The following is a 24,088-nucleotide window of genomic DNA, read 5'->3' on the forward strand; positions in this document are numbered from 1 at the left end:
GAGAGAGACTTGACATGGTGAGGAGGGTGTGCAGGGTTTGCTGCATAAGACATGGGGAGCAGGCCGTTCCTCACTCCCCACGGAAAGAGCAAGAGCTAAGCAAGGAAAACTGGAAGTACTGATGGTGAGACCATGCAGGCTGGACCTGGAAATCTGTAGAATTGCTGAGTAGGTGAAAATCAGGAGCTAGAAAGTACTTTGTAAACAACAAAGCCCATGAGTTGTGAGCAATAGGAGGCAACCTTGGTCTCCTGGGCTGGTTGTATGCAGGAAGGCCTAGGCAGGCACCAGGGAGGCTGCACAGTGGTGATAGTACTAGGCATGCCAGGGAAGGGTGAGGATTGGGGACCCATTGCACAAGGATAGCTCGTGCTATTGCCTGAGGCGACAGCAGAGATGGGGAGGGTTAAACTGGCTGTCTGGAGTTGGGGTTTCTCAAAGCCCAGCCCTTTGGAGCTTCGACTCTCCCCACTCCCAACCCTGGCTTCCTGGACACCTGGGAAGTCACAAATTAGCCAGCCAGTAGAAAAAATACTTTTATTAATTATTAGGAATAATCCATTCATTTAATGCAGGGAGTGTGTTGGGGAAGGTTAGGTACTGCTGGATGGATGAGGGGAAACGTGCAAGAGGAACAGTGAGAAGGGGGATGGTTCCCCCGCTTGCCACAAACTATAAACAGCAAAATAAACAGAGAATAACAAGTAATAGCGTCCTTCCTCGTGTCTCCTCCCATCCGTTCTTCCAGAATGAGTCCCAGTGTGGTCCCTAGAGGTGCCAGGGCATCTGGAAGTTCTGGGCCGGGAGTGGGGTACAGTGTGTGGCTTCGAAGTTGTGCAGATGCTTCTGAGCCTGAGGGGAGAGGGCGGGACAGGTGGGGTGCAGAACACAGACACCCTCCGAACCCACTACCCACTCTACAAAAGCTGCTACTTCCAGTGCTTACAGGGTACCCCTGTCCCCAAGCCCCACATGTGCCCCCTGGCCATTCAGGCACCCTCTTCCTGCTTCCCACCCCTTAGCTCACCAGAAACAAAGCCAGCTGCCGCCTTCCTTCTGGACTCATGTCCTCCCCTGCAGAGAAGAGGTGCTCAAACACGGGCCACGCATCTGGATATTCACCCCCTTCCTGGGCTCTTCCCTACCCCTTCTCCTGCCCCAGGACTCCTTACCCACGCTCCAGGGGAATTCAGGCCCGTGTTCTGCCTGGTAGGAGTGGAGAACGGACAGGCACCAGTCCTCCTCCACCTCCCATCGGCTGTAAATCGAGGCTGGTCATGGAGAGAGAGGAGTGCCCATCAGCAACCTGGTTTTGCCAGGCCCCCAACCAAAGCCCTCACCAGATCCCCTTTCACCTTCCTCCAGCTGTGAGGAGGCCTCCAGCCACTGCCTCACCACTTGAAGACCCTCCTCTGCCATCACACGGGGATACCTATGGAGGGAGTGCCGGGACAAGAGGTCAGGACCCAGTTCTCTTCACTCCTCATCCCTGAACCTTCTCCCCCCTCTCCCCGCGCTGGTGTCAGTACACACACATATGAGCGTATGTGCGTACACACACCCTGGCTCTCACCGATGCTGCAGGAGCTTCAGCAGGAGGTCATTGCCTCGGTTAGACATGATGTCCTCAGGAACCCTGGGGGTGAGAAGAATGTACACTGGAGGGGCTGGAGGTTGGGGAGGAAGGTTCTGGATACCTGGTTTTCTGGTGGGCAGAGGGAGGAGGGGCAACTCCCTGGCTGTCTCTGGGATCCAGGAGGGCAGAAGTTCCCAGGCACTCACGTGGTAGTGATGATCTCATCCTTGGTTCTGCGGATCAGCAGCACAGGGCCCTGGTACCTTCAGAGGACAGCATAGTGGGGAGGGAGAGCTCAGAGGGGGAGATAGGTGACAACTGGCCACCCCACCCCTGCACTGGCTGCATTCTTACCCCTGCTACAGCAGGGCCCCCTGGGCTAGCCCTTCACCCAGGGGTGAGAGTCAGAATACTTAAGAATGGGCATTGCTCAAAGTCAGGCCTTGCTGGGAGGTCCCTGCTGTGCCAGGCATGAACCGACTGGTTGCCAGATCATGAGAAGGTCCAGGGTCCCAGGGAAGCTGGGAGGGGTTGGGCCTGCTGTGGTGGTGGCAGGGTCACTCAGGAAATGTGGGGCAGTGGCTTGTACTTGTACTTTGGTACTAATTTCAGCATTTGAACACCCAGCAGCATCTCTACGGGGGGTGAGGTGGGGGAAAGGTGTTATACGCTAGACATTGGCCTGCCCTCACCTGCACAGCTGCTCTGCATTGTTTAGATTGAGATGCTGCCTCACAGTCCTGGTCACCAGGCCCCCTAGAGTGAGAGAAATGTGAAAGGACAGCAGAGACAAAGCCCCTGCTCAACACCAAGGTCCCCACTGTTCATGGAGATAGAAAACTGAGGTCCCCAGACAGGGGAGTCCTCCTGCTTCTCAACAATGGGGTGACCTACTCCCCACCCACAGAAAGGGGAACCATCTCCAGTTAGAACATCTCCCAGTTCCAGCCCACCTCTTTCCTGAAGGGCAAGCCTGGGAGCTGCACTCACTCCAGCTGTCTGGCATGACCTTCAAGGCCAAGGGCACCAGGTCATCAAAGGAGGCATCCAGGATCACGGCACTAATGTCTGGGTAGGACATGGCTGCCCACGTAGCTGGTATCAGGACAGGGAAAAAGGGTGAGGACCAAGGGCAGGCCCACCACCCCTACCCTTGTCCCACTGATCCTATAGGCTGACCCCATCCTGCATACTAAGTGAGCCCCAGGTATCTCCTTAACCCCTCACTTCACTCAGCCAGGGCTCTGCCCGGAGAGGACAGAGAGAGAACAACGAAGCGCACTGAAGACAATACCGGAGGAGACATTTACTCCCTGATGTCCCCACCCCAGGACCCCGGTCTACTTCTTTTAATAATCGGGCACAAGGGTGGAAGGAAATGTGAAGTGTACACGAAAAGGAGAGCTTCTTCCAGACCCACTCAGAGATCCCACCCCTGTCCCACCTCTCTTCCTTGAAGCCTCCACCCCACTCCTGGGCCACCAGTGCATTTCCCCACCTCTCCTGGGGGGACACAGAGATGGCTTGAATGTGCCTACAGTAGGGGGGGTAGGAGGGAGGCTGGTACCAGTGAAACCGCCGATGGACCAGGCATAGATGATGATGTCCTGGGGCTGGAAGCCCAGGCGGTGGATGGCAAACTGGACCACCACATCCATGGCATTGGCCTCGTTCTGTGGGAACGGCACCCCCTGCAGGAAGAAGGGCAAAAGCAGGAATGGGTCAGCACAAAAGGCCACTTGCCCATTACCCCCCAACCTCCCAGCATGGACCCTTCTTGCAGCTACACTGCAACAGACAGCGAAGACGGAACTGCAGCTCTGAACAGACAATTCAGAGTGCTTCTCTAATGGAAGAATAAACGCCTGTCAGTGGCATTAAGAAAAAAAGAATAGGGCAGTGGGAGGGGCTGTTCTCTCTAGAAACCAGTCGTTTACAGCAAGATCCACCGCCTCCCCTCCTGCCAAGCCCCCAGTGTGAGAGGAGGAGGCTTGCAGCTCCCTGCCCTTGGCGCCCAGGTCACAGGTAAGTGGGAGGCCCTACAGAAACATATAGCCCCTTTCCCTAACGCCAGTGGCTGACCAGAGGGAGACAGACCATAACTCAGAAAAAGAAGGGATTTCAGAGAAGGTCTCACCGTGCTTCCAGCAAAGCCGGGATGATTCCAGCCCAGGACTGAATATCCAGCTGTAACACAGGGGGAAGAAGGGCTGGGACCTCATGGACCACGGCCTCCACCACTCTCTGCCCCCAGCTCTGGGGGAAGGAGCAGAAGGACACTGGAGTTCTAAACACCCAACTCAGAGGCAAAGAACTCCACGCCTTCCCAGAATGGGAAGATGACAAAAAGGTTCTGAGGCAGCAGAAGGGAGAGAGATGTGATTGTTGGGTCTGGGGAACAGAACAAAGAGCATAATAAGGTTAGGGACGTAGCCCTAGGGGAAGGATGCAAGGTTAGCAAAGCAATGGGGAGGAGACTTTTCCCCAAAGGCGGGGGTCTCAAACCTCACCCAGAGAAAGTGGTTAGGCCCTGGGAGGTCATAGCCATGTGGGAAGGTGGGGACATTCTATTCCAAGGGGCAGAGATAAGAGGGCTGAGCCACGGGCCTACCTTCCAGAGGCGTGGAGATGCAGCCCACTTCATAGAAGCCCGCGTTCCCCTCACAGCAGATCACCTATAGGGGAAGCAGGAAGGAGCCAAGTTGGGACCAAAAATCCCACTAGCGGCAGGGAGGGCAGCCTGTGGGAGCTTTGTAGGAAAGAGGAAAGGGCGCGTTTCCTGTTCTCTCCAAGGAGAGAGAAGTCCGTAAAGTGAAAGGCAAAGTGGATGCAAATGCTTAGCAAACTGGGCCCTCAGAGGAAGAGGAATGATCCAACTTGAAATGCTCAACCCCCCAGCACAGTGTCCATTCTTCCTTGGAAGACTACCAGGTGGCCATCCCTCAGGAATGGGATTATGGATTTTTTTTTTCCTTTCTAGTTTTGGGGTCCATTTTTTCTGTGACTGTTTCTTTCGTGTGGTATGCCAATCACTTTCCCTCTCCCTCTCGGGCTCCAGAATTATGGTCAGATAAACTCTATTGGTGCCCCAAGCCAAAGCTCAGAGATGGTGGGGCTTGGGTAGACCCTAAGAGCATCTGGGCAGAGCTGGGACTAGAACCCAGCACCCAGCGCTGCTGGCTTAGTGCTCTTTCCAGGGCTGCTTCATGGGCGCAGGAGATTTTAGAGCCAGGCTGCCTGGGCTCAAATCCCAGCTCTCCCACTCACTAACTGTGTGATCTGGAAAAGCTATTCTGTGCCTCTGTTTCATCATCTGTAAAATGGGCTAATATAAATGGTACCTATCTTACACGGCTGTTGTGAGGCTCAAACATATGCCCTGCCTGTGGTAAGTGCTAAGTGGTAACTATTACGATGATGACTTTTTGGTCCTTGCGTGTCAACTCCTTCATCTATTTCCCTATCACAGGGATTTCCTACATCAAGAGGTCTTTAGGGTGGAGCTGGGAGATGGGATTATCCCCACTGTGCTTCCTTAGGGCTGCTGTAGAACTGAGATCTCTAGAACCTCCACTGCCCTCCCCACACTCTACCTTTGGGCTCCCTGTGCCCTCTCACCAGCTTCTGTCCCTGGGGCTCAGCTCTCCCTCGCCGGTCCACAAACATGGTGTCAATCTCATTGCCGTCGCAGGCCTGCAGCTTTGCCCGGCGCCCGTTACACTGAGTGGGGGAGATGCAATGGCCAAGTTGGAGGGACAGGAGGCCACATTCCTGGGTGGGGGAAGAAGGGCTGTGGGGGGGGGTCACAGGCAGGGCAGCCTTACCTCTTCCACCAGCCGGGCCTGCCCCTGCAGCAGCACAGGCATGAGGGCCTTCTGGAGCAAGTACACAGAGCCCGGATACAGCATCCGGCGCCCCAGGGTGTGTGCCACCAGATAGCTGTGGGGAACACGGGGTTAATGAACCTCCAACACAGTGGAGCCCAGGGACCATCCCAACCCAAGCACTCAGAGACTCTGGGGCCTGCTTCACCTTTGACCTTCACAGCTTCGTTTGCCTCTTTCAGGACTTAACGAAACAATATATGCACCAATTTTTCAAACTTTTGTTTGTTTGTTTTTTGGCTGCGCCACGTGGCTTGCGGGATCTTAGTTCCCTGACCAGGGATTGAACCCATGCCCTCGGCAGTGAAAGTGTGGAGTCCTAACCACTGGACCGCCAGGGAAGTCCCTCCCTTTGCAAACTTTTTTTACTGCAACCTTTTTAAAATACTTTATATTGTGGCCTAGTACACATATATGCACATATTAACATTGAAAGTTTTATGAGATAATACTTTCTGTATACTGATATGATAAGTAAAAGCAAAGTAATTAACAATTATGATTCTGTTAATGTATTTATTAAAGTCCCCAAATAAATAATACTGTTCATTGCAATATGCCCAGTATCTGCCATATAGTAGGTGTCAAGAGCCTCGCACAGAGTACTCTGGGGCTTAATAAATATTTCTTGCACAAATATACTAATCTAGACACATAAGATGCGGTAGGGGGCTTCCCTGGTTGCGCAGTGGTTAAGAATCCACCTGCCAATGCAGGGGACACGGGTTCGAGCCCTGGTCTGGGAAGATCCCACATGCTGTGGAGCAACTAAGCCCATGCACCATAACTACTGAGCCTGCGCTCTAGAGCTCACGTGCCACAACTACTGAAGCCCATGTGCCTAGAGCCCGTGCTCTGCAACAAGAGAAGCCACCACAATGAGCAGCCCGCGCACCACAACGAAGAGTAGCCCCCGCTCTCCGCAACTAGAGAAAGCCCACGCGCAGCAACGAAGACCCAACGCAGCCAAAAATCAATAAATCAATAAATAAATCGAAAAAAGAGATGTGATAGGTGCTATTCCTGAAAAAGATGGTTAACCACTTCCAGTTAATCCCGAAGTAGGATTTGTCCCCAGAACAACATTGTACAACCCTGGCCAGCATCCCCCCTCAAAACCTCAAACTTGGCTCGCCCCTCTGATCAATCAGCACACAGGCAACAACTGACCACTGAGTCCATCCACTTCCTTGGTATCCTCCAACCTGCCTCCTAGCCCCCAGCAACAGAAAATTCCCACACTGGCCGCGCCGCTGTGGTCACTGTTGTTGCTTCAGACATCATCAGTACCCACATCCACGATTTACTTAGGTTTTACCTCATGCTCTCAGGCACCCAGGCAAGGTGGAAGCCCTTCAGAATATGTTAAATCTCACCAACCCTATGAGGCAGGTTGTTCACGGACGCAGAAGTTGGAGCTGCCTCAAAGTGGAAAAACCAAGGAGCAGCGGGGCCAGGATAGGGCTGCAGCTGCCACCAGACCCTGCTGCAGCTAAGGCTGTGTGTCCCCTCCCCACCCATAACCTCACCCTTCCCTCTCAGCCTCACTGAAAGAGCTGTTGTGTCAGACAGAACTGTGTTAATATCCCAGCTCTTCAGGCACCACCTGTGAGACTATGGATCTCTCTGAACCTCTTTTTTTCACACACAGATGTGGATAAAAACTAAATACTTTGCTACAAATAATACAATGTACATGGCACTAAGCCCAATAAGTGCCAGTCATCTTACAATGGAGCACCCTGTCCTGGAGCCTGCACCCTATGTTCCCTCCACCCCAGCTGGCCTCTCTTCCCTGCTGCTTCCCACCTGGTGATCTGACAAGGCAGCTTCTTGACTCGGTTGAGGAAGGTGTCTGCAGTCCCCCGGTGCAGGGGCTCTGGGCGGAGCAGGGCCACACCCCAGCGGGAAGGCCCCCCCCGGGACTCCTTCCTGAGGAATGGAAAGATGCAGGGGAGGATGGGGTCAGGAGCAGCAAGCTGGACGTCTGAGGTCCGTAGGATGGTGGGGTGTAGGAATGAGGAGATGGCGCTGGATGGCAGGCACTAGACCCCAGGAAGGGGTGGAGGTGGGGGACAGAACAGGGATGGAGCAAAAGAACTGGGGCCTCACCGGCTGCTGGGTTCTTCCCAATGGAAGTCGACTGGCCAGCTCCTGAAGTCAAAGTTGTAGTTGGCGAGCTGCCTCTGTGGTGGGCAGAGAGAGATGGGGGAGGGGATGAAAAGGGGAGCTGTGGGGATGCCCACCTACCCACCCTCAACACTCCCACCATCCAGGGGACTGGCCCCCACCCATCATGGGGAGACAAGCAGAGGTCAACACCCTCCGGTTCGCAGATGGAAAGTTCTGCCGGGGCCAGAAAAGTCAGGCTAGAGAGGATGCCCTCTCAGGTATCAACTCTGGCCTGTTTGCCCTCATCCAGAAGAGGAACCTAACACTCTTCGCTTTTCTAAAATCTAAGACTGACTCACCCCCAGGAGGGGTGGCTGGAGGTGCTGGAGCTTCTGAGGGAGGAGGTGGGGAGCGTGTTGGCTGGTCACGCTCCCTTCCCCACCTGGGTCCTTTACATGATTCTATCTTGAAGGATCAAAATGTCTGGTGAGAGGAAAGGAGGGAAGTCACACCCACGGTAGCCCCTTTGCACCTGGGCCACCACTTGAATCAAGGCCTCTCTGACTGTTCCATCCTCACGGGCACCTCCCTTCCCTCGACTCCTGCAGCCACGGGCTGCTGATGCCACCCAGACCATCTGTGCCTCCGGTTACCCCACCGAGTCAGTCCACATGCTTTCTGAGGGCAGTGGAGAGCTGTGTCTTCCACTCTGCTGATTTCTTCCCCCGCCCCCAGAGCTCCCAGCGCTTTGAGAATAGGTTTTTATTTTCTGTCACAGACACTTTTTTTTTTGACATTTACAAAAATAACTGGACTAAGAGAGAGCAATAGAAAAATTCTACAAAAATGTAAATGGCAAAACAAAACAAAATGAAGGGAAGCAAATTTTAGGCAAGCTCTGTTCGGACCTGGACCCAAACACAGGCTTAGTCACTTCCTTGCTCTGTGACTCTGCTTGGGTCTTGTAACCTCTTTTTGCCTCTGTTTCCTCAGACATATAAATAAGGGTAATAATGCCACCTCATGCCATGGCTGTGAGGATTAGAAAGGGTGTATGCAAAATGCGTCAGACAGCAGCATGGTGGAACATCTTTACACAGCTCCATAAGTGGTGGTGTGGAGCAACCAGCAATACGATGATGGTGGTCAGAGCTGTTTGATCCCAGAAACCCCTGTGTAACAGGAAAGAGCTTTATAAGGCCCCAAAGCCCCTTCTCAAAGATAATCACGGGGCTTCCCTGGTGGCGCAGTGGTTGAGAATCTGCCTGCCAATGCAGGGCACACGGGTTCGAGCCCTGGTCTGGGAAGATCCCACATGCCGCGGAGCAACTGGGCCCGTGAGCCACAACTACTGAGCCTGCGCGTCTGGAGCCTGTGCTCCGCAACAAGAGAGGCCGTGATAGTGAGAGGCCCGCGCACCGCGATGAAGAGTGGCCCCCACTTGCCACAACTAGAGAAAGCCCTCGCACAGAAACGAAGACCCAGCACAGCCATAAATAAATAAATATAAATAAATAAATAATTTAAAAAAAAAAAAAAAAAAAAAAGATAATCACACTCCAGTACTGGCTGGGTTGGCACAACTCCAAGGACACTCTGCCCTAGCCTTTCTCCCTCCTGGCACCACACTGTGCTCTTGGGCACAAGGGTGGACATACCTGCCTGTCTTGTCCCATCCCTGAACAAAACTAGCACAGTGTTCAATGCACACGGCAAAAATAAACAAACATTTACAGAATGAGCTGTTGTGATAGAGAGGAAACCTCCTTCTAAGAAACACTGTGGAATGTTTCCACATCTAGGCAATTCTTGCAGATGGAGGGTGGAGGATTATTCTAGTAGGATTATTCTAGTGGAATATTCCACCAGAAGTGGTAGGGAGGAAAAATTCCTCAGGCGGACAGTTCCCTTGTGGAGGGGAGAAGGGATCCAGCAATGTGCAAGCAAACGCCCAGTGTGGCGGGTGGCAAAACACATCTCCCTGCTCAGGCAGAAGCTGGGCCGGTGCTCTGGGGAGGCAGTTGAGGGTCTCACCTTGTTTTCTGCAGACCGGTTCCTGTGTGTTGCCTCCAAGATGGTGATGAACTGCCGGTACTGGGGGTTGGTCCAGCGGCCGATGCCTGGTGGAGAGAGGATAGGAAACTGTGTTAGGAAAACTGGGAAGCAAGACGAGTAAGTTTCAGGAAGAGAATCCGAGATGGGCAAGAAGTGAGAGGAAAAGGAACAGAGGGCCCCGGATCTGGGGAAATAGGAGACCTGAGCCGACGCCCCTCCTCCATATCCAGTGGCCAGCAAGGGCATTCTTCCCCTCCCTAACTTCTCCAGTTTGTTTCTTCCTAGACTATAGACCTTCCACCCTCCAGAATGTTCATTCTTCCCAGTCTTAAAACACTGTCAAGTGCCCTCAGGCTTCACTCTTGCTAACACTGGGTTTCTCTGCTTTTCCCTCCTCCCTTCTCCAATGCTACCTTTCCATCTCTTTTCTGCATATTCTAACTCCTTGCATCTGGCTTCACAGCTCTTGCTCTTGCCCCATAATTACTTCCTCACTCACTGCATCCGAGTCCCCTTCCTGTCCTCATTCTCTCTCTCTCTCTCTTTTTTTTTTTTTTTTAGTAAATTTATTTGTTTATTTTTTGCTGAGTTGGGTCTTCGTTGCTGCGCGCGGGCTTTCTCTAGCTGCGGCGAGCGGGGGCTACTCTTCGTTGAGGTATGCAGGCTTCTCATTGAGGTGGCTTCTCTTGTTGCGGAGCACGGGCTCTAGGCGGGCAGGCTTCAGTAGCTGTGGCGCACGGGCTTAGTTGCTCTGCGGCATGTGGGATCTTCCCGGACCAGGGATCGAACCTGTGTCCCCTGCCTTGGCAGGCGGATTCTTAACCACTGCGCCACCAGGGAAGTCCCCCCATTCTCTTTTAACTGTGCCAGCCAGCACTCTTCCCGTCCGTCAAGATTCCTTTCTCCTGTTTCCTGGGTCCATCTTTGCCTCCTTCCAATTCCTGGGCTGCTCCTCCCCTGCCTCCCTTCTCCTTCTCTCTCTGAATCGAAAAGTCATTCTCAACACTGAGCTCTTTTCTCTCTTTGCTTGGCCCCTCAGCGATCGCATCTGCTCTCCCTTCACTGCTGAGGAATCTCAAGCCCTGACTTCTCTGCTCCCACTGACCCGACAGGTGTCATGCGCCAGGCACTGTTCCGACGTGGGAGAGACAGCAGGAGACGAGACACACAGGTCCCGGCCCTCAAAGAGCTGGCATTTTGGTTGGGGATGGGGTGGGGCTGGAGAAAGACAATAAATGAGTAAACAAGCAAATTTCAGAGGGATAAGGGCTATAAAGAAAATAAAACCAGAATGAACTAGAATGATATGTATCATCAAGGGTAGAGCCCCCAAACAATACTGAGAATGAAACAAGCTGCACAGTGATTTGGATGTCATTTGTGCTAAAAATGTAAAATGCACCCCCCAAAATGCTATATTTTGTCTATATTTATCATATTGCACAGATTCTAAGATTCATATTTTTTTTCACATTTGAAAACTCTGAAATCGGTACGCATTTACAACTCGTAGCAGCTTAGATGTGATGGAATGAGGTCTATATTTTGTAAAAGTATAAAAATATGGACTAGGGAAAAAAAACACACCAGACGACAATGGTTACTTCTGGGGAAAGAGAAACATGGGGCTGAGGAAGATTCCAATGGGAACGCCAACTCTGTAATGCTTTAGTATTTTATTGACAAAAGGTATTTGAAGCAGTAGCACAAAACATAAGCATTTTAGTTCTTTCTGATATTTTGTTTTACGGACTTTTCTGTACTTAATTTCTCCCCCAAATTAAAAATAAATAAAATTTAAAATTAAGACAAAACTGAGGAGTGGGAGTGACTTGCAAATAGGGTAGTCAGGGAGGGCCTCTCTGAGCAGGGAGCCCAGCCCCATGGTGGTCAGGAGGCAGAACGGGCAGAAGGTCCTCACACCGGACTGGACCCAACGGCAGCCGTCCAGCTCCTGACCCCACCACTCCCTTCTTAGGCATCCCCCTCACCTGGTTTTCATCAAGTGCCCCCACCAGAGGGCACTGATTTGGTTTGTCTCTTCATTTTTTAAATTGTGAGATAATAACATATGTACATAAAACATACATCCAGTTTAAAGAATACAAACATTCATGTGCCGATCACCCAGGTCAAGAAAGAGAACAAAGCCACCTCCCACCAGGAGTCCTCCCCAGCCTGTTCCCTCCCCCTCCCAGTTTATCACTCTCCTGACTTTCAAGATAACCAAGACTGTGTTTTTCTTTAGTGTTTTGCCACTTATATATGCATCCCTTTTGAACTTTATGTAAATGGAAACATACTGCATAAATTATTTGGTGTTCAGCTTCTTTCATTCAACATTATATCTGTGGGGGACTTCCCTGGTGGCGCAGGGGTTAAGAATCCGCCTGCCAATGCAGGGGACACAGGTTCAAGCCCTGGTCCGGGAAGATCCCACATGCCGTGGAGCAACTAAGCCCATGCACCGCAGCTACTGAGCCTGCATGCCGCTGCAGCTACTGAAGCCCGCTCACCTAGAGCCCGTGCTCCGCAACAAGAGAAGCCGCCGCAATGAAAAGCCTGCGCACCGCAATGAAGAGTAGCCCCCGCTCTCTGCAACTAGAGAAAGCCCGCGCGCAGCAACAAAGACCCAACGCAGCCAAAAAAACCCCAAAAACATTATATCTGTGAGATTCATCTGTGTAGCTGAGTGTAACTCTGGCTTGTTCATCTGCCTTGCTCTCTGGTGTTCTGTTGTAGGACTATAACCTCTAACGTATTTATCCATCCTGCTATTAGGGGCCATGGAGTCCACTTAAGGATTAATACAAACATACACATGGATATATGTGGAACTGTTGTAGGGTATATGCATCTTTTCTAGATAATAGCAAACCTTTCTGCTAATTATCTGTTCATATTTACAACTCAACCCCTTTAAGGAAAAGATCATGTCTCGGCCATTAATTACTTCCCTTCAGGGCCCAGCACCAAACTGTATTTGCAAAGGTACTTAATGAATATTTACTCAGTGATGGATAGATCCAAACCAGTCTCCCTCTCCACCTACCTCGGAGGCAGGCCACTCCTGCCAGCAGTAGAAGCAGTGTCCCAGCATAGTGAGAAAATGGCACCACTTTGGACAAACTCAAGTAACCTGGTGGGGGAAAGGGATTATATGAGAAGCTTTCCCCACTGCCCCTCAGCTCGTCTTTGCAGTTCAGCCCCAACATTCCCCCCACACCCTCTTTTGGGGACAGCCACACCCTCAGAGGAAGAAAATGCCTGATGGAAGAGGGAAGCCAAGCCATCCTCATCACAGGTCCCCTTTCCTCATTAGGGGACTGGCTCAGCTGCCAATGACCTGCCCGTTTCCTGTCCCACCACCTTTGAAACCACACTGACCTTTCCTGTATAAGTAGAAGAAGGCGAAGGGAGAGGAGTAGTAAGAGATGGACCAGAAGACTGAAGCCTGTAGCAGAGAGACAGGGACAAGCAATCAATACACACACACACACACACACACCGGTCTGCCATTTCCAGGCCTTGGCTCTGAGCAAAGTGGATAACCTGAGGGATATCATATCAAGTACCTATTCTGTGCATGACACCATGCACACAGTAGGTGCTCAATTATTTGTTGAAGGCAGTGTGTCAGAGCATAACAGAGGCTTGGAAAACTAGGTACAGCTTCTATTTTCTTCCCCTAATCATCTCCGGACATAATTTCATCACATTTAAAGGCCAGTCTCTCTTTCTACTCAAGTTAATCAAGCCTTTTCAATCAGCCCTGCTCAGGACAGCCCCTGGCCTGGTCCCCAAGAGATGCACAAATGTCACCATGGGAACCTTGCCAGAGAGAACAGCTGTCTCTGCAGCCAAAGAGGCTAGTTGCCAGGGAGGACAGGTCACTGGGGACTGCAGGACTCCGCACCTGCGGATGGTCCCAAGAGTAAACGCAGCTTCCTCATGGCTCAGGCTGCCCCAGAGAAAGCAGTGCACATGCCAAAGGAGAGTATCAAGTATGTGCGCTTGAGAGCTATCTGTGTGTGTGTGTGTGTGTGTGTGTGTGTGTGTGTGTGTGTTGATGTCTGCTGCAGAGCCCAGAGCATCCCCCACCCCCAGGGGCACTGCCTTCTCCTAGTCTGGGGAGGAGAAAGTTCAGGAGGGCAGCTGGGTCTGAAAAGATGCAGCAGTCCCAGATGCCAGGGCAGACATACCAGTGCCAGGATGCTGTCGGCATGTTTCTCGAGGGCACGGGGCTGATAGTACGTATCCTGCCAAAACAGATGGCCGAATTAAGGACGCTGCTCATTGACAAGTCCTCCACCTTCCCTTTTAGAAGCCCTGATGTGTGTCCTCTGGTTCTAGCCCCCAGAGTCATCTCTCCTAGGACAGCTCTGGCTCTGTAGGAAGCCCCTTTTCCCCACCCTGACTCAGAAGCTGATTTCCTACTCCAGACCCTGAGAACAAACACAGGGCACTGGACTTGGAAGCAAAAGTGAAAGCAGCATTGGACGACTTTTGCTCTTTTTCACAACCCAGTTTCAAATGGGTTGTGTGCGTATGGGGACAGGGGTAGAGAAGGAAAGACATCATGACAACTTTAAGAGGGAAAGAAGAGCATCGGAAATAAGAGTAGGCTGATTAAGGAAGAGAATGTGGCTGGCGGTGGACAGTTTGTAGAGGACAATGAACATAATCTGAGACTACCGATAAAAAGGAAGAGAACATTTAGGGACACAGTCTATCACCACCCAGGTTTTCATAAACGCAATGATCCTGGGGTCTCCAAGGTAGGCTGCGGGTGGGGTGGGGGAGAGCGGACATATGACATGTTGAAAAAGTCATTTTGAAATTCAAGGCCAGGGAAGATAAACGGAACCGGGTGAGGCACTGAGTAAGAGGAAATCGAGAGTTTGATGGCAAAATCATCCAGCTCCTGAATCCGCGCAGGGTCTCTTCCAGGACTTAAGAGTCAATTGGGACCGGCATGAAGCACGACGGGCAGGGTTGAGGGGTCGCGAGAGGAAAAAAGCAAGGAGTGGCAGTCGGAATGAGAAAGCACTGGACAACAGCGATACAGCAGGCGGCCAGTCCACAGGCGTGACTTTAACCCAGGAAGCACAAAGAGCGCAGACTCTGCGGACAACTAGCTTGACAAGCAGGCTCCCCCGATTTCCAATAATGGGCGCTTCTGGGGAGCAAAGGCCGCAAAGGGGTTTGGGCCATACTATGTTTTTAACCAGGGGAGAACTCGACTCACCCAGGAGCTGGAAGGGGGGTTAGTGACTGAAGTTGGAGTCCCAGGGACGCTGGACGGGGCCCTTTCAGAGTCCCTTTCCCGGTAGATCTTGTAGAGCCGGGGGCCTAGGACGCAGCTCAGCAGCTTCGCCATGGCCCCGGCCCGGGGCGCTGCTCTTTCAGCAGCAGGTCCCCCTGCTGGCCCCGCCCTCCCCCGGTCCCTTAGGTGTTGCGTGCCCTTGACGTCAGCACGTACCGGCTCCGCCTCGCGCGGAGTTGAGATATTTTCAGCGTCCTTTCAGCACGGATTCTTGCAGTTGGAGCTACGGGAACAGCAATGGTCAGAAATTAGTTGGAGGCGTTTGGACCGCGGAGAGTTAGAATATTATCAGACATAGTTAAGTCACTTCTTTCTACCCCTTAATATTGGCAGACTCTCGAGCGACAGTGTGAAAGAGGGGTTAAGATAAGGAGCGTTTGACAAGAGCAACAAAAAAGGTATCTAGGAATACGTCTAATGAAAGAAATGCAAGATTTTACGAAGGAAATTACAAAAATTACTGAAAGAGGTAAACAAAGGCTTGAGTAAATGGAGAGCTACGCCATGGTCATGGATAGGAAGACTCAATATTGTTAAGATGTGTGAAATACTGGTTTAAAAAAAAAAAGGATGAATTATCGCACTTAAGCGTGAACAATTTTCAAAACCATAATGTTGAGTGGAGAAAAGAAAGCCACAGAAGATTACATACAACATGACACCATAGTACAAAATTCAAAAACACTTAAAATTTAATGATCAAGTATGTGAAAGATAAAGAGCAAATTTATAATACTGTTACATAGCATAGAGGATCTTTGGCTGAAAGGGTAATATTCTGTTTCTCGATAGATATAGAGGTTTGTTTTATTTTTCTTAGTACCTTACACCTACATAATATATAAACCCTTTAGCTTTTCACTGCAGTAAACACATATAGAGAAAAATGCACCAATTGAATATGTCCATGTAGTCATCACCCAGATCAGGAATCTGATTACATCATTACATCATTACCGCATCTAGAAGACCCTCTCCAGATCACTACCAGTTGCTACCACCCCACCAAGGGTAACCATTACTTTTTCTTTCTGTTTAGATCTGAATTTATTTTTAAAATTTATTTTATTCAAATATAGTTGATTTACAATGTTGTGTTAATTTCTGCTTTAAGCAAAGTGATACATTCTTTTTCATATTCTTTTCCATTATGGTTTATCACAGGATATTGAATGTAGTTCCCTGTGCTACACAGTCGGACCTTGTTGTTTATCCATTCTATATATAATAGTTTGCACCTGCTAATCCCAAACTCCCAATCCATCCCTCTCCCACCCCACCCCACCCCACCCCACCCCACCCCACCCCACCCCACCCCCCAACCACAAGTCTGTTCTCTATGTCTGTCAGTAGGTTTCGTATATAAATTCATTTGTGTCCTATAAGTGATATCATATGGTATTTGTCTTTTTCTTTATTTTTGGCTGCGTTGGGTCTTCGTTGCTACGCGGGGGCTTTCTCTAGTTGCGGTGAGCGGGGGCTACTCTCGTTGTGGTGTGCGGGCTTCTCGTTGCGGTGGCTTCTTTTGTTGTGGAGCACGGGATCTAGGTGCATGGGCTTCAGTAGTTGTGGCTCACAGGCTCTAGAGCACAGGCTCAATAGTTGTGGCACACGGGCTTAGTTGTTCTGCGGCATGTGGGATCATCCCCGACCAGGGCTCGAACCCATGTCCCCTGCACTGGCAGGCAGATTCTTAACCACTGCGCCACCAGGGAAGACCTCTTTTTTGTTTGTTTGTTTGTTTGTTTTGGCTGCGCTGGGTCTTCATTGCGGCATGCGGGATCTTTAGTTGCAGCATGAGGACTCTTAGTTGCGGCATGCAGACTCTTAGTTGAAGCATGCAAACTCTTAGTTGTGGCATGCATGTGGGATCTAGTTTCCCGACCAGGGATCAAACCCAGGCCCCCTGCACCGGGAGTGCAGAGTTTTAACCACTGGACCACCAGGGAAGTCCCTGTCTTTCTCTTTCTGACTTACTTCACTTAATATGATAACCTCTAGATCCATCCATGGGTAACCACTCTTTTAATCTCTAACCTCATAGATTACTTTTGTCTGTTTTTGCACTTTATGTAAATGAATCATACAGTACGTGCCCTTTGTTTCTGGCTTCTTTACTCTCATTATGTTTGTGGGAGTCAACCTTGTTGCATGTCATTGTGGTTTGTTCATTCTAATTGCTATCGAGTGTTCCGTTGTGTGAATATACCACAGTTTCTTTAGCCAATATACAGTTGTACATTAGATATAGTCTTTGGTATGCATGAAATAGTTCATCAAAAACAATTTTAAAAAATAGCCTTTAAAGATAAATAACACATTGGGACTTCCCTGGTGGCGCAGTGGTTAAGAATCTGCGTGCCAATGCAGGGGACACAGGTTCGATCCCTCGTCTGGGAAGATCCCACATGCCGCGGAGCAACTAAGCCCGTGCGCCACAACTACTGAAGCCCGCGCACCTAGATCCAGTGCTCCGCAAGAAGAGAAGCCACTGCAATGAGAAGCCTGCGCACTGCAACGAAGAGTAGCCCCCGCTCGCCGCAACTAGAGAAAGCCCGCGCGCAGCAACGAAGACCCAAAGCAGCCAAAAATAAAAATTAATTAATTAATTAATTTAAAAAATAAAGAAATGCTTTACCAGGAGTCTATTTTTTAAATAAATAAATAACACATTAAAAACTATTAGAGCAGTATGAAGAGCTGCCTTAAGAGAGTCCTTCCTGAGGCAAAGGGATGAATCAGTGAATTCTCCAGGCCCCTGCTATCCTTCTCCTTGAGTAATAACTTAATATACTCATCAGGGGCTCAGAAGAAGTCTGTGATGTGGCAGGCAGCCACAGAGAAAGTCATTCTAAGTCATTTAGGGAGTACTGACTGGATGTGCAGTCTTGTGCTGGGTTCCCTGGAAACCAATATGAAGACTCAGCTTCTTCCCTCATGGCTGGTGTCTCTTGGGCTGGAGGAGAGAACACGGAATGTACTTCCAGACTGATGGGAGGTGGACAGCCATGACCCCTTCTGCACAGGCTTCTTAGCGTGGAGAGTCTTTGTTCTGAGTCCTTCAGCTGATGTGGAGTCTGAAGGGTGAAGAGGTCATCTTTGAAGTGGCCTGAACTTGGTCTTCTCCCTCTTGGCACAGAAAGGTGGCTGTCACTTTTTCCCCATTAGACATGCAGCTGGGCTTTATCTCCCCAGCATTCCCATCCCCTTCAAAGGCCCATGTCACTCCAGACTAGGGAGTATGGGCCTTTATCTGGGCTCTGTTTCCTCCCTGGGGATAGCAAGTCCCAGGCAAGAGAACTTGGTAAGCTCTCCCCATGGCTGTCTTATTCCTCCTCCTTCTGTGCCTACATGGGCTCCCCCAGGCTGCTGCAGGTAAGGAGCAGGAGTTGAGGGGTCCTTCACTTATTCACTGGGTTGGGAGGGACTGCTGCTGTTTTTCCTTAGGGGCCTGGGGAAGGCATCTGTCTCAAGAAGATAGATTTACCCCAGTTGACCTCCCCCTGCCTCTAATAGCGGTAAAGATCCAGAGTCAGCGAGGGTCCAGGTCAGGTACAGTTTCCTTTAGAAAATAAGAACAGATAAGTAAATGCTCATCCAGAAGAGGAGAAACAAAAGGGAGGGGTATGGGCATTTGTCAACTATTCCAGCCTTTTCCCTCTTGCCCTCAGATTCCCTCACTTGCCAGGAGAGGTGGGGAAAGCCCCACCGTCTTCTCTCCACCTTACTTTTTTGTAGCTGTCACTTGAGAAATGTGCTCACAGTCAGGCCCAGTGCTGGGGGACCCCAGAAGGGGAAGAAGCCAGGGGTAGGAGGTTGATGGGTGGGGTTGTTGACCTGATGGAGGTCTCTGGTCTCACACAGCCCCCTCCCCACAGACAACATCCAGGCCATCTATGTGGCACTGGGGGAGGCAATGGAGCTGCCATGTCCTTCACCACCCACCCTGCATGGAGACGAATTCCTGTCCTGGTTCCGCAGTCCGGCAACAGGCTCGTCCACTGCTTTAGTGGCCCACGTCCAAGTAGCCAGGCCAGCCCCAGACCCTGGGAAGCCCGGAAGGGAATCCAGGCTCAAACTCCTGGGAAACAACTCTTTGTGGCTGGAAGGGTCCAAGGAGGGAGACGCTGGGCGGTACTGGTGCGCCGTGCTGGGTCAGCGCCACAAGTACCAGAACTGGAGGGTGTATGATGTCTCTGTGCTCAGAGGTGAGTGGGGGGCATGCAGACCAGGGGCCACTGGGAACCACGGAAGCCCAGACAAAGAACTGAGGAGTCCCTCTCTCCCTCCAGGATCCCAGTTCTCTGCGAGGGCTGCAGATGGATCTCCCTGCTCTATCCTCCTGTGCTCTGTGGTCCCCGCCAGACGCCTGGACTCTGTGACCTGGCTGGAGGGGAAGGGTCCTGTGAGGGGGCGTGTGCAGTCCTTCTGGGGTGATGGGGCTGCCCTGCTCTTGGTGTGTCCTGGGGAGGGGCTCCCTGAGCCCAGGGGACGTAGACCAAGAAACATCCGCTGCCTCATGCCTCAGAACAAAGGGATCAGCTTTAGCCTGACAGGTAAACTGATGGACACTAAGGGAAGGGATGTTGCCTCTGACACATCCCGCACTGCTAGCTAGGGGAGGGGGCGAATCTGTTACTGGCTGTTTTTATCCTCCGCTGCCTGTAGGAGGAGGGCTTTTTCTCACTGACTGAATCTGTAACAGAGAAGGGGGCTGTTTAAGCCAGCTTTCTGATGGAATAGACCATCAGTCAAGAGGGAGAAGAGGAATTCTGGTGGAATATACCTTTGTTTAGAAATAGGATAATCTATGATTTTTGTGGAATATCCCTTAGCAGTGAGGAAGAAGGTAAGAATTATTGCTGGGGTGGTTGTCTTTTGAAGAAAGGATATATGCACTGATGTTATAATGGCCCATTGATGGTGGCGGCAGAAGGAGAAAAAATATATAATTGTTTTACAATAAAAAGTCCATTATGCAGAGAAGGAATGCTATTGGATGTAGAACAACCCATTTACAAGGCAGGAGGGAGGAGCAAATGACCATTATTTTGGTAAGCGAAGGCCAACTAACAGGCAGTGACTGGGTTTTATTTCCCTCTACATCCTCACACCTAATCTGGGGTCTGGCATGTGGTGGGCACTCAGCGAATACCTGTGGAGTGGATGAATGGAAGAATGAATAAACAGAAGGCATTTTCTTTTTTTCTTAAAAGGGTGGATTACTGTGAAGGGCTTGAGGGAAAAATCGCAGTTATGGCTGGTGGTCCACCCTGGAGTTAGCCATCCATGTGTAGCCAGGGGGGCGTCACCACTCTCTGTCAATGTTGGTTTATGGGATCAGGGTGAGAGGCCTGGAAACAGGCAAAATGGGGTGGTGGATATTGGGGGCAAGGAAGTCTTCTTTTGGAAGAGCCCACCAGACTATGGGGGAAAGCCTTTCTTTGGGGCGCAAGGGACAGACCCCCCTCCCTGCCTCCCTCCTTATCCCTCGTTTCGTGCCCTTCCTGCAGCCTCCATGGATGCCTCCCCTGCGCTCTGTGCCCCTTCCGCAGAGTGGGGTGCACCCTGGATCCTGATGCTGTTGCTTACAGTGGGCCAGGGGTTCACCATCATGGTCCTCAGCGTCATGCTCTGGAGGCGGAGGGTCCAGGGGACTAAGCACAGAAGTGAGTCCCTCCTTCCCAGAGGGGTGGGCTCATATCTTGCCTCTATACCCTGTCTTCTCTAGGGGAGGAGAGGGGTAAGGAATATAGCTCTGAGTTATCTGGTGACTTCTCTGCCACACCTCATATGGCTCTTTCTCCCCAGATGCCTCGTTTCCTCAGTTCAAACCCGAGATCCAGGTCTATGAGAACATCCATTTGGCCCGTCTCAGGTGAGGAACAACTAGGGGGCAGAGGCTTAAATCCCAGAGGAGACTGAGGTTGGGGTAGGGATGGGATGCTCGTTCCTGAGGACGTGGAGAATAGAAGCATCCTTAATGTCTTTCTGCTTTGCAAAACCCACAGCCCACCTGCCCCTAAGACCAGGTGATCTCGACGACATCTGCTGGGAAGTGTGACCTGCTGTCTCCCTGGCCATCTGGCACCTGAAAGATTCCCGAAAACCTTGGCAAGGGGGGAGGGGCTGGGAGTGCTACTTCACAGTCCAGCTGGTCTCCAGCAGCCAAGCTTTCTGTGTGTGTGTGTGTGTGTGTGTGTGTGTGTGAAAGGGCTAGGGGCTGAAGGAAAGGAGAAGCATTATTCTGTGATGTCACCTATGAAAAGTGTGGTTTCCTGTCTCACAGAAGCCAGTGGAGGGGTGGCCCTGAGCCTGCAGTACCATGGGGTTGAGGGGAGCTTGGGGTAGCTGGAAGGGGTTGAGGAGGGGTGGGGATGAAGAAAAGAGACAGAGGAATCCAGAGACTTGAGCCGTGGTGGAGAATCAGTTATGGGGGAACCAAAGGACAAATGGGGGAAATTGAAGAAGAGAGAAGGGAAGAGGCTCAAGTCAGGGTAAAGGGAAAGAGATGGAGAGAGAAAAAAAATAGAAGTACAAAGTGGGAGGATTGAGGGACAGAGAGAATGGAAAGAAGACTCAACTTGCCTCTAAATTAAGCTAGATCCCCACCCCTGTCTCATCCTCACAAAGAAAAGAAATTGAGAGAGAAGCACCTCTAATCAGACCCCAGACTTCCTCAGATGGAAGTGGAGGGAACTGAGTCAGGATGGGGGTACCTGTGCCTGGCCACCACCCCCACGGCCCCCCCTTATCCTAGGCGCTCCACTGTGGCATCCGGAGCAGGGAGCAGCTTACCACCCTGACATCCTGGGGGCCCCTGGGCAGAGGGAGTGTCCACTGTGCTGGGTGGGCGAATTCCCTGGTGGGGTGAGTAATTAGGCCCTGCGTGCTTGGCTGTCAGTGAACCAAGACAAGTCTGGGCTGGTGAAGCGGGAGAGGGAACCGGTGCTCCCAGCTCCTAGTCTCAGGTGGAAATGAGCTGGCCTCCCGGCCACACCCTCACCACTCCACCAGGGGCCCCTTTGTGTGTCTATTCAAGCTTGGGCTTCACTGGAGAAAAGCTTTCTCAGAAGTCTTACCTAAAGCCTTCACGCTGCAGTGGCTTAAGCTAAGCTAATGGCAAGAAGGAGGATGCCAATGACAGATGGAGGATGAAGTGAAAGTTGTGGTTCACGTGCCAGCACCCCAGCCCAACCCACCAAGCAGCTATAGTTTGCTGTTAGAGCACATGCGTGTGCGCACGCACACACACACACACACACGGAGCAGTGTGACTGAACTCCCAGATAGCACTTTTATTATATTTACTCTTCATAGTTCCCCAAGCCCTCCTTCCTGACCTACCAAGTTAATCTCTCCTAGCAGGACCCTCCTCCTCATCACACCTGGTGCCCCTTCGATCCCCTTGCCTGGGACCCACAGCTCCATCAAACACCTGCCTTGCCAGAGAGCTGGGGCTGAGAGAATGCATCAGCAACAGACATCTAGAAAAGACCAAAGATTTAGAACAGGTGTTCTTTATGAGGCTGGCCTCCGGGTAGGTGCCTCTGGGCAGGTAGGGGCTAGAGCAGTGCCTGTAGGAATCAGGTTTGGGGAGGGGTCCGTGAAGGTGTTGGGCCCAAGGGGTGTGAGGTCTCTGTACAAGATCAGGTTCTTGGGCAGATCTCAGAAGTGTCTGTGCAGGTGTTTCCAGGGCCACGGTGATAGTGGAGGAGTCTTGGGTTGAAGGCTGGTGGAGGAGGTGGGCTCCCCAGGTGAAGCTGGCCACGAGGATGAGCGGGGTGATGAGGAGGAGGCTGGGGAGCCGATGCGGCGTGGTGGCTGCATTGCCCAGGTCCTGCTCGCAGCAGTGGTGCTGAGGAGTGTAGGAGCGTGACCAGCAGGTGGCATGGCCCTGCAGAGAGCACTGGGTCCTTGGGAGGCAGGCTTTCCGCTCCTTGGCCTCACTGTTCTATGGGACAAAGAGGGGATGCTGAGGCAGGGGCAGGAAGGAGGCAAGGGCCATGAGGCCACAGGAAAGGCAGGACGGATGGCGGTGGGGAAGGCCTAGGGAGTCCTCCCTGAGGTACCAATACTGATGCCACAAACTTCATCATCCTGACACTCGGTAGGAACAGGGTAGCAGGGTTTGGCGAAGTTGCAGGTGTAACAGTGGAGCCGTCTCCAGGCAGGGGAAGTGGCGAGAACTGTGAGGTCGGTGGAGATCAGGCACGGAGGAGAGGCAAACAGGACAGGTGAGAGGCTGAGCCCAGATTTGGGAATGGGATGCATAGACAGAGGTGATACACAAAGTGGGGAGAGAGGAGCAGTGAAATGGAGGGGAAAACAGAAGTAGAAAAAGAGACACAGAGAAGGGAGGGGGGATAATACAGGAAAAGAAAAAGATGCAGAGGCACGAGGGATACAGGGAGTGTGAGAGACGCACAGACATGAACAGAAGCCAAGAGAATCAGAGATGAACACAGAGAATGACACAAAAAGCCAGGCCGGGACGAGGAGGGGGTACCAGTGAAGAAGTTAAGCAGATGGTGCTAAGTCAGATGAGAAAATAGGAATTAACATTGACCAAGGGGCCCAGCAAAGAAACAGGAGGTGAGATAAGGGTCAGGGGAGACAGGGGCTTGTCAAAGATGCCACAGGAAAGAGACAGTTATTCTCAAATGCCTTTGAAAGGAAATTTTTCTTGTTCCACCTCATCAGGCTGTCCTGAGACCATTCCCAGTAGCTTTTCTTTCCAAAACCCCTACAACTCCCTCTTTGGCATTTCTCAGCACCCTCTCCACCACCCCCCACCCCCAGACCTCAGGCTCCTCCACAAGCCCCTGCCAGCACCACCACCCCACCCTGCCCCCAGCCCCCAAGGATTCCCCAGCCCACCCTTACCCAGTGCCCCACCGAGGAACAGAATGCAGAGGAAGATGCTGGAGGTGCCCATGGCTGGACCCGGGGCTCAGGAGTCTGGGAGAATGTGATCTGCACACGGAGATCCTAGAGTTGGAGAGATGGAGCACCTGAGCGAGACAGGGAGGGAGCAGTAAACAAACACACCTAGAGAGTGAATCTGAGGGTGGGGCAGAAGCCGGACCAGATTCCGCAGCCTGACATAGCAGGGACCCTGGCCTCACAGTTCTC

The 24,088-nt window shown here is 51.6% G+C and overlaps 3 protein-coding genes across 3 annotated transcripts; 1 reads left to right on the top strand and 2 right to left on the bottom strand.

The window, feature by feature from the left end:
* Window positions 1-523: 523 nt before the first annotated feature.
* ABHD16A (abhydrolase domain containing 16A, phospholipase) lies at window positions 524-15,070 on the bottom strand. Its single transcript, XM_061194948.1, has 20 exons — window positions 14,876-15,070; window positions 13,830-13,886; window positions 13,015-13,081; window positions 12,680-12,766; window positions 9,607-9,692; window positions 7,573-7,646; window positions 7,270-7,392; window positions 5,401-5,515; window positions 5,195-5,296; window positions 4,188-4,251; window positions 3,714-3,763; window positions 3,144-3,267; window positions 2,567-2,671; window positions 2,269-2,332; window positions 1,783-1,839; window positions 1,574-1,636; window positions 1,356-1,432; window positions 1,173-1,271; window positions 1,028-1,074; window positions 524-852 (listed from the first exon to the last, which is right to left on the bottom strand). The coding sequence occupies exons 1-20, from the start codon at window positions 15,005-15,007 to the stop codon at window positions 769-771; spliced, it is 1,677 nt and encodes a 558-aa protein (XP_061050931.1). The 5' UTR covers window positions 15,008-15,070; the 3' UTR covers window positions 524-768.
* A 3,200-nt stretch (window positions 15,071-18,270) lies between these two features.
* LY6G6F (lymphocyte antigen 6 family member G6F) lies at window positions 18,271-20,989 on the top strand. Its single transcript, XM_061194950.1, has 6 exons — window positions 18,271-18,328; window positions 18,832-19,161; window positions 19,246-19,509; window positions 20,467-20,622; window positions 20,765-20,831; window positions 20,965-20,989. The coding sequence occupies exons 1-6, from the start codon at window positions 18,271-18,273 to the stop codon at window positions 20,987-20,989; spliced, it is 900 nt and encodes a 299-aa protein (XP_061050933.1).
* Window positions 20,990-22,602: 1,613 nt separating this feature from the next.
* Window positions 22,603-23,891, bottom strand: LOC133094395 (lymphocyte antigen 6G6e-like). The gene is given in 4 exon segments (XM_061194949.1): window positions 22,603-22,631; window positions 22,634-22,909; window positions 23,017-23,142; window positions 23,840-23,891. Coding segments are annotated over 4 exon segments (483 nt in total).
* Window positions 23,892-24,088: the final 197 nt, after the last annotated feature.

Source organism: Eubalaena glacialis, chromosome 7 (genome assembly GCF_028564815.1).
Source record: "Eubalaena glacialis isolate mEubGla1 chromosome 7, mEubGla1.1.hap2.+ XY, whole genome shotgun sequence".
NCBI classification, from domain to species: domain Eukaryota; kingdom Metazoa; phylum Chordata; class Mammalia; order Artiodactyla; family Balaenidae; genus Eubalaena; species Eubalaena glacialis.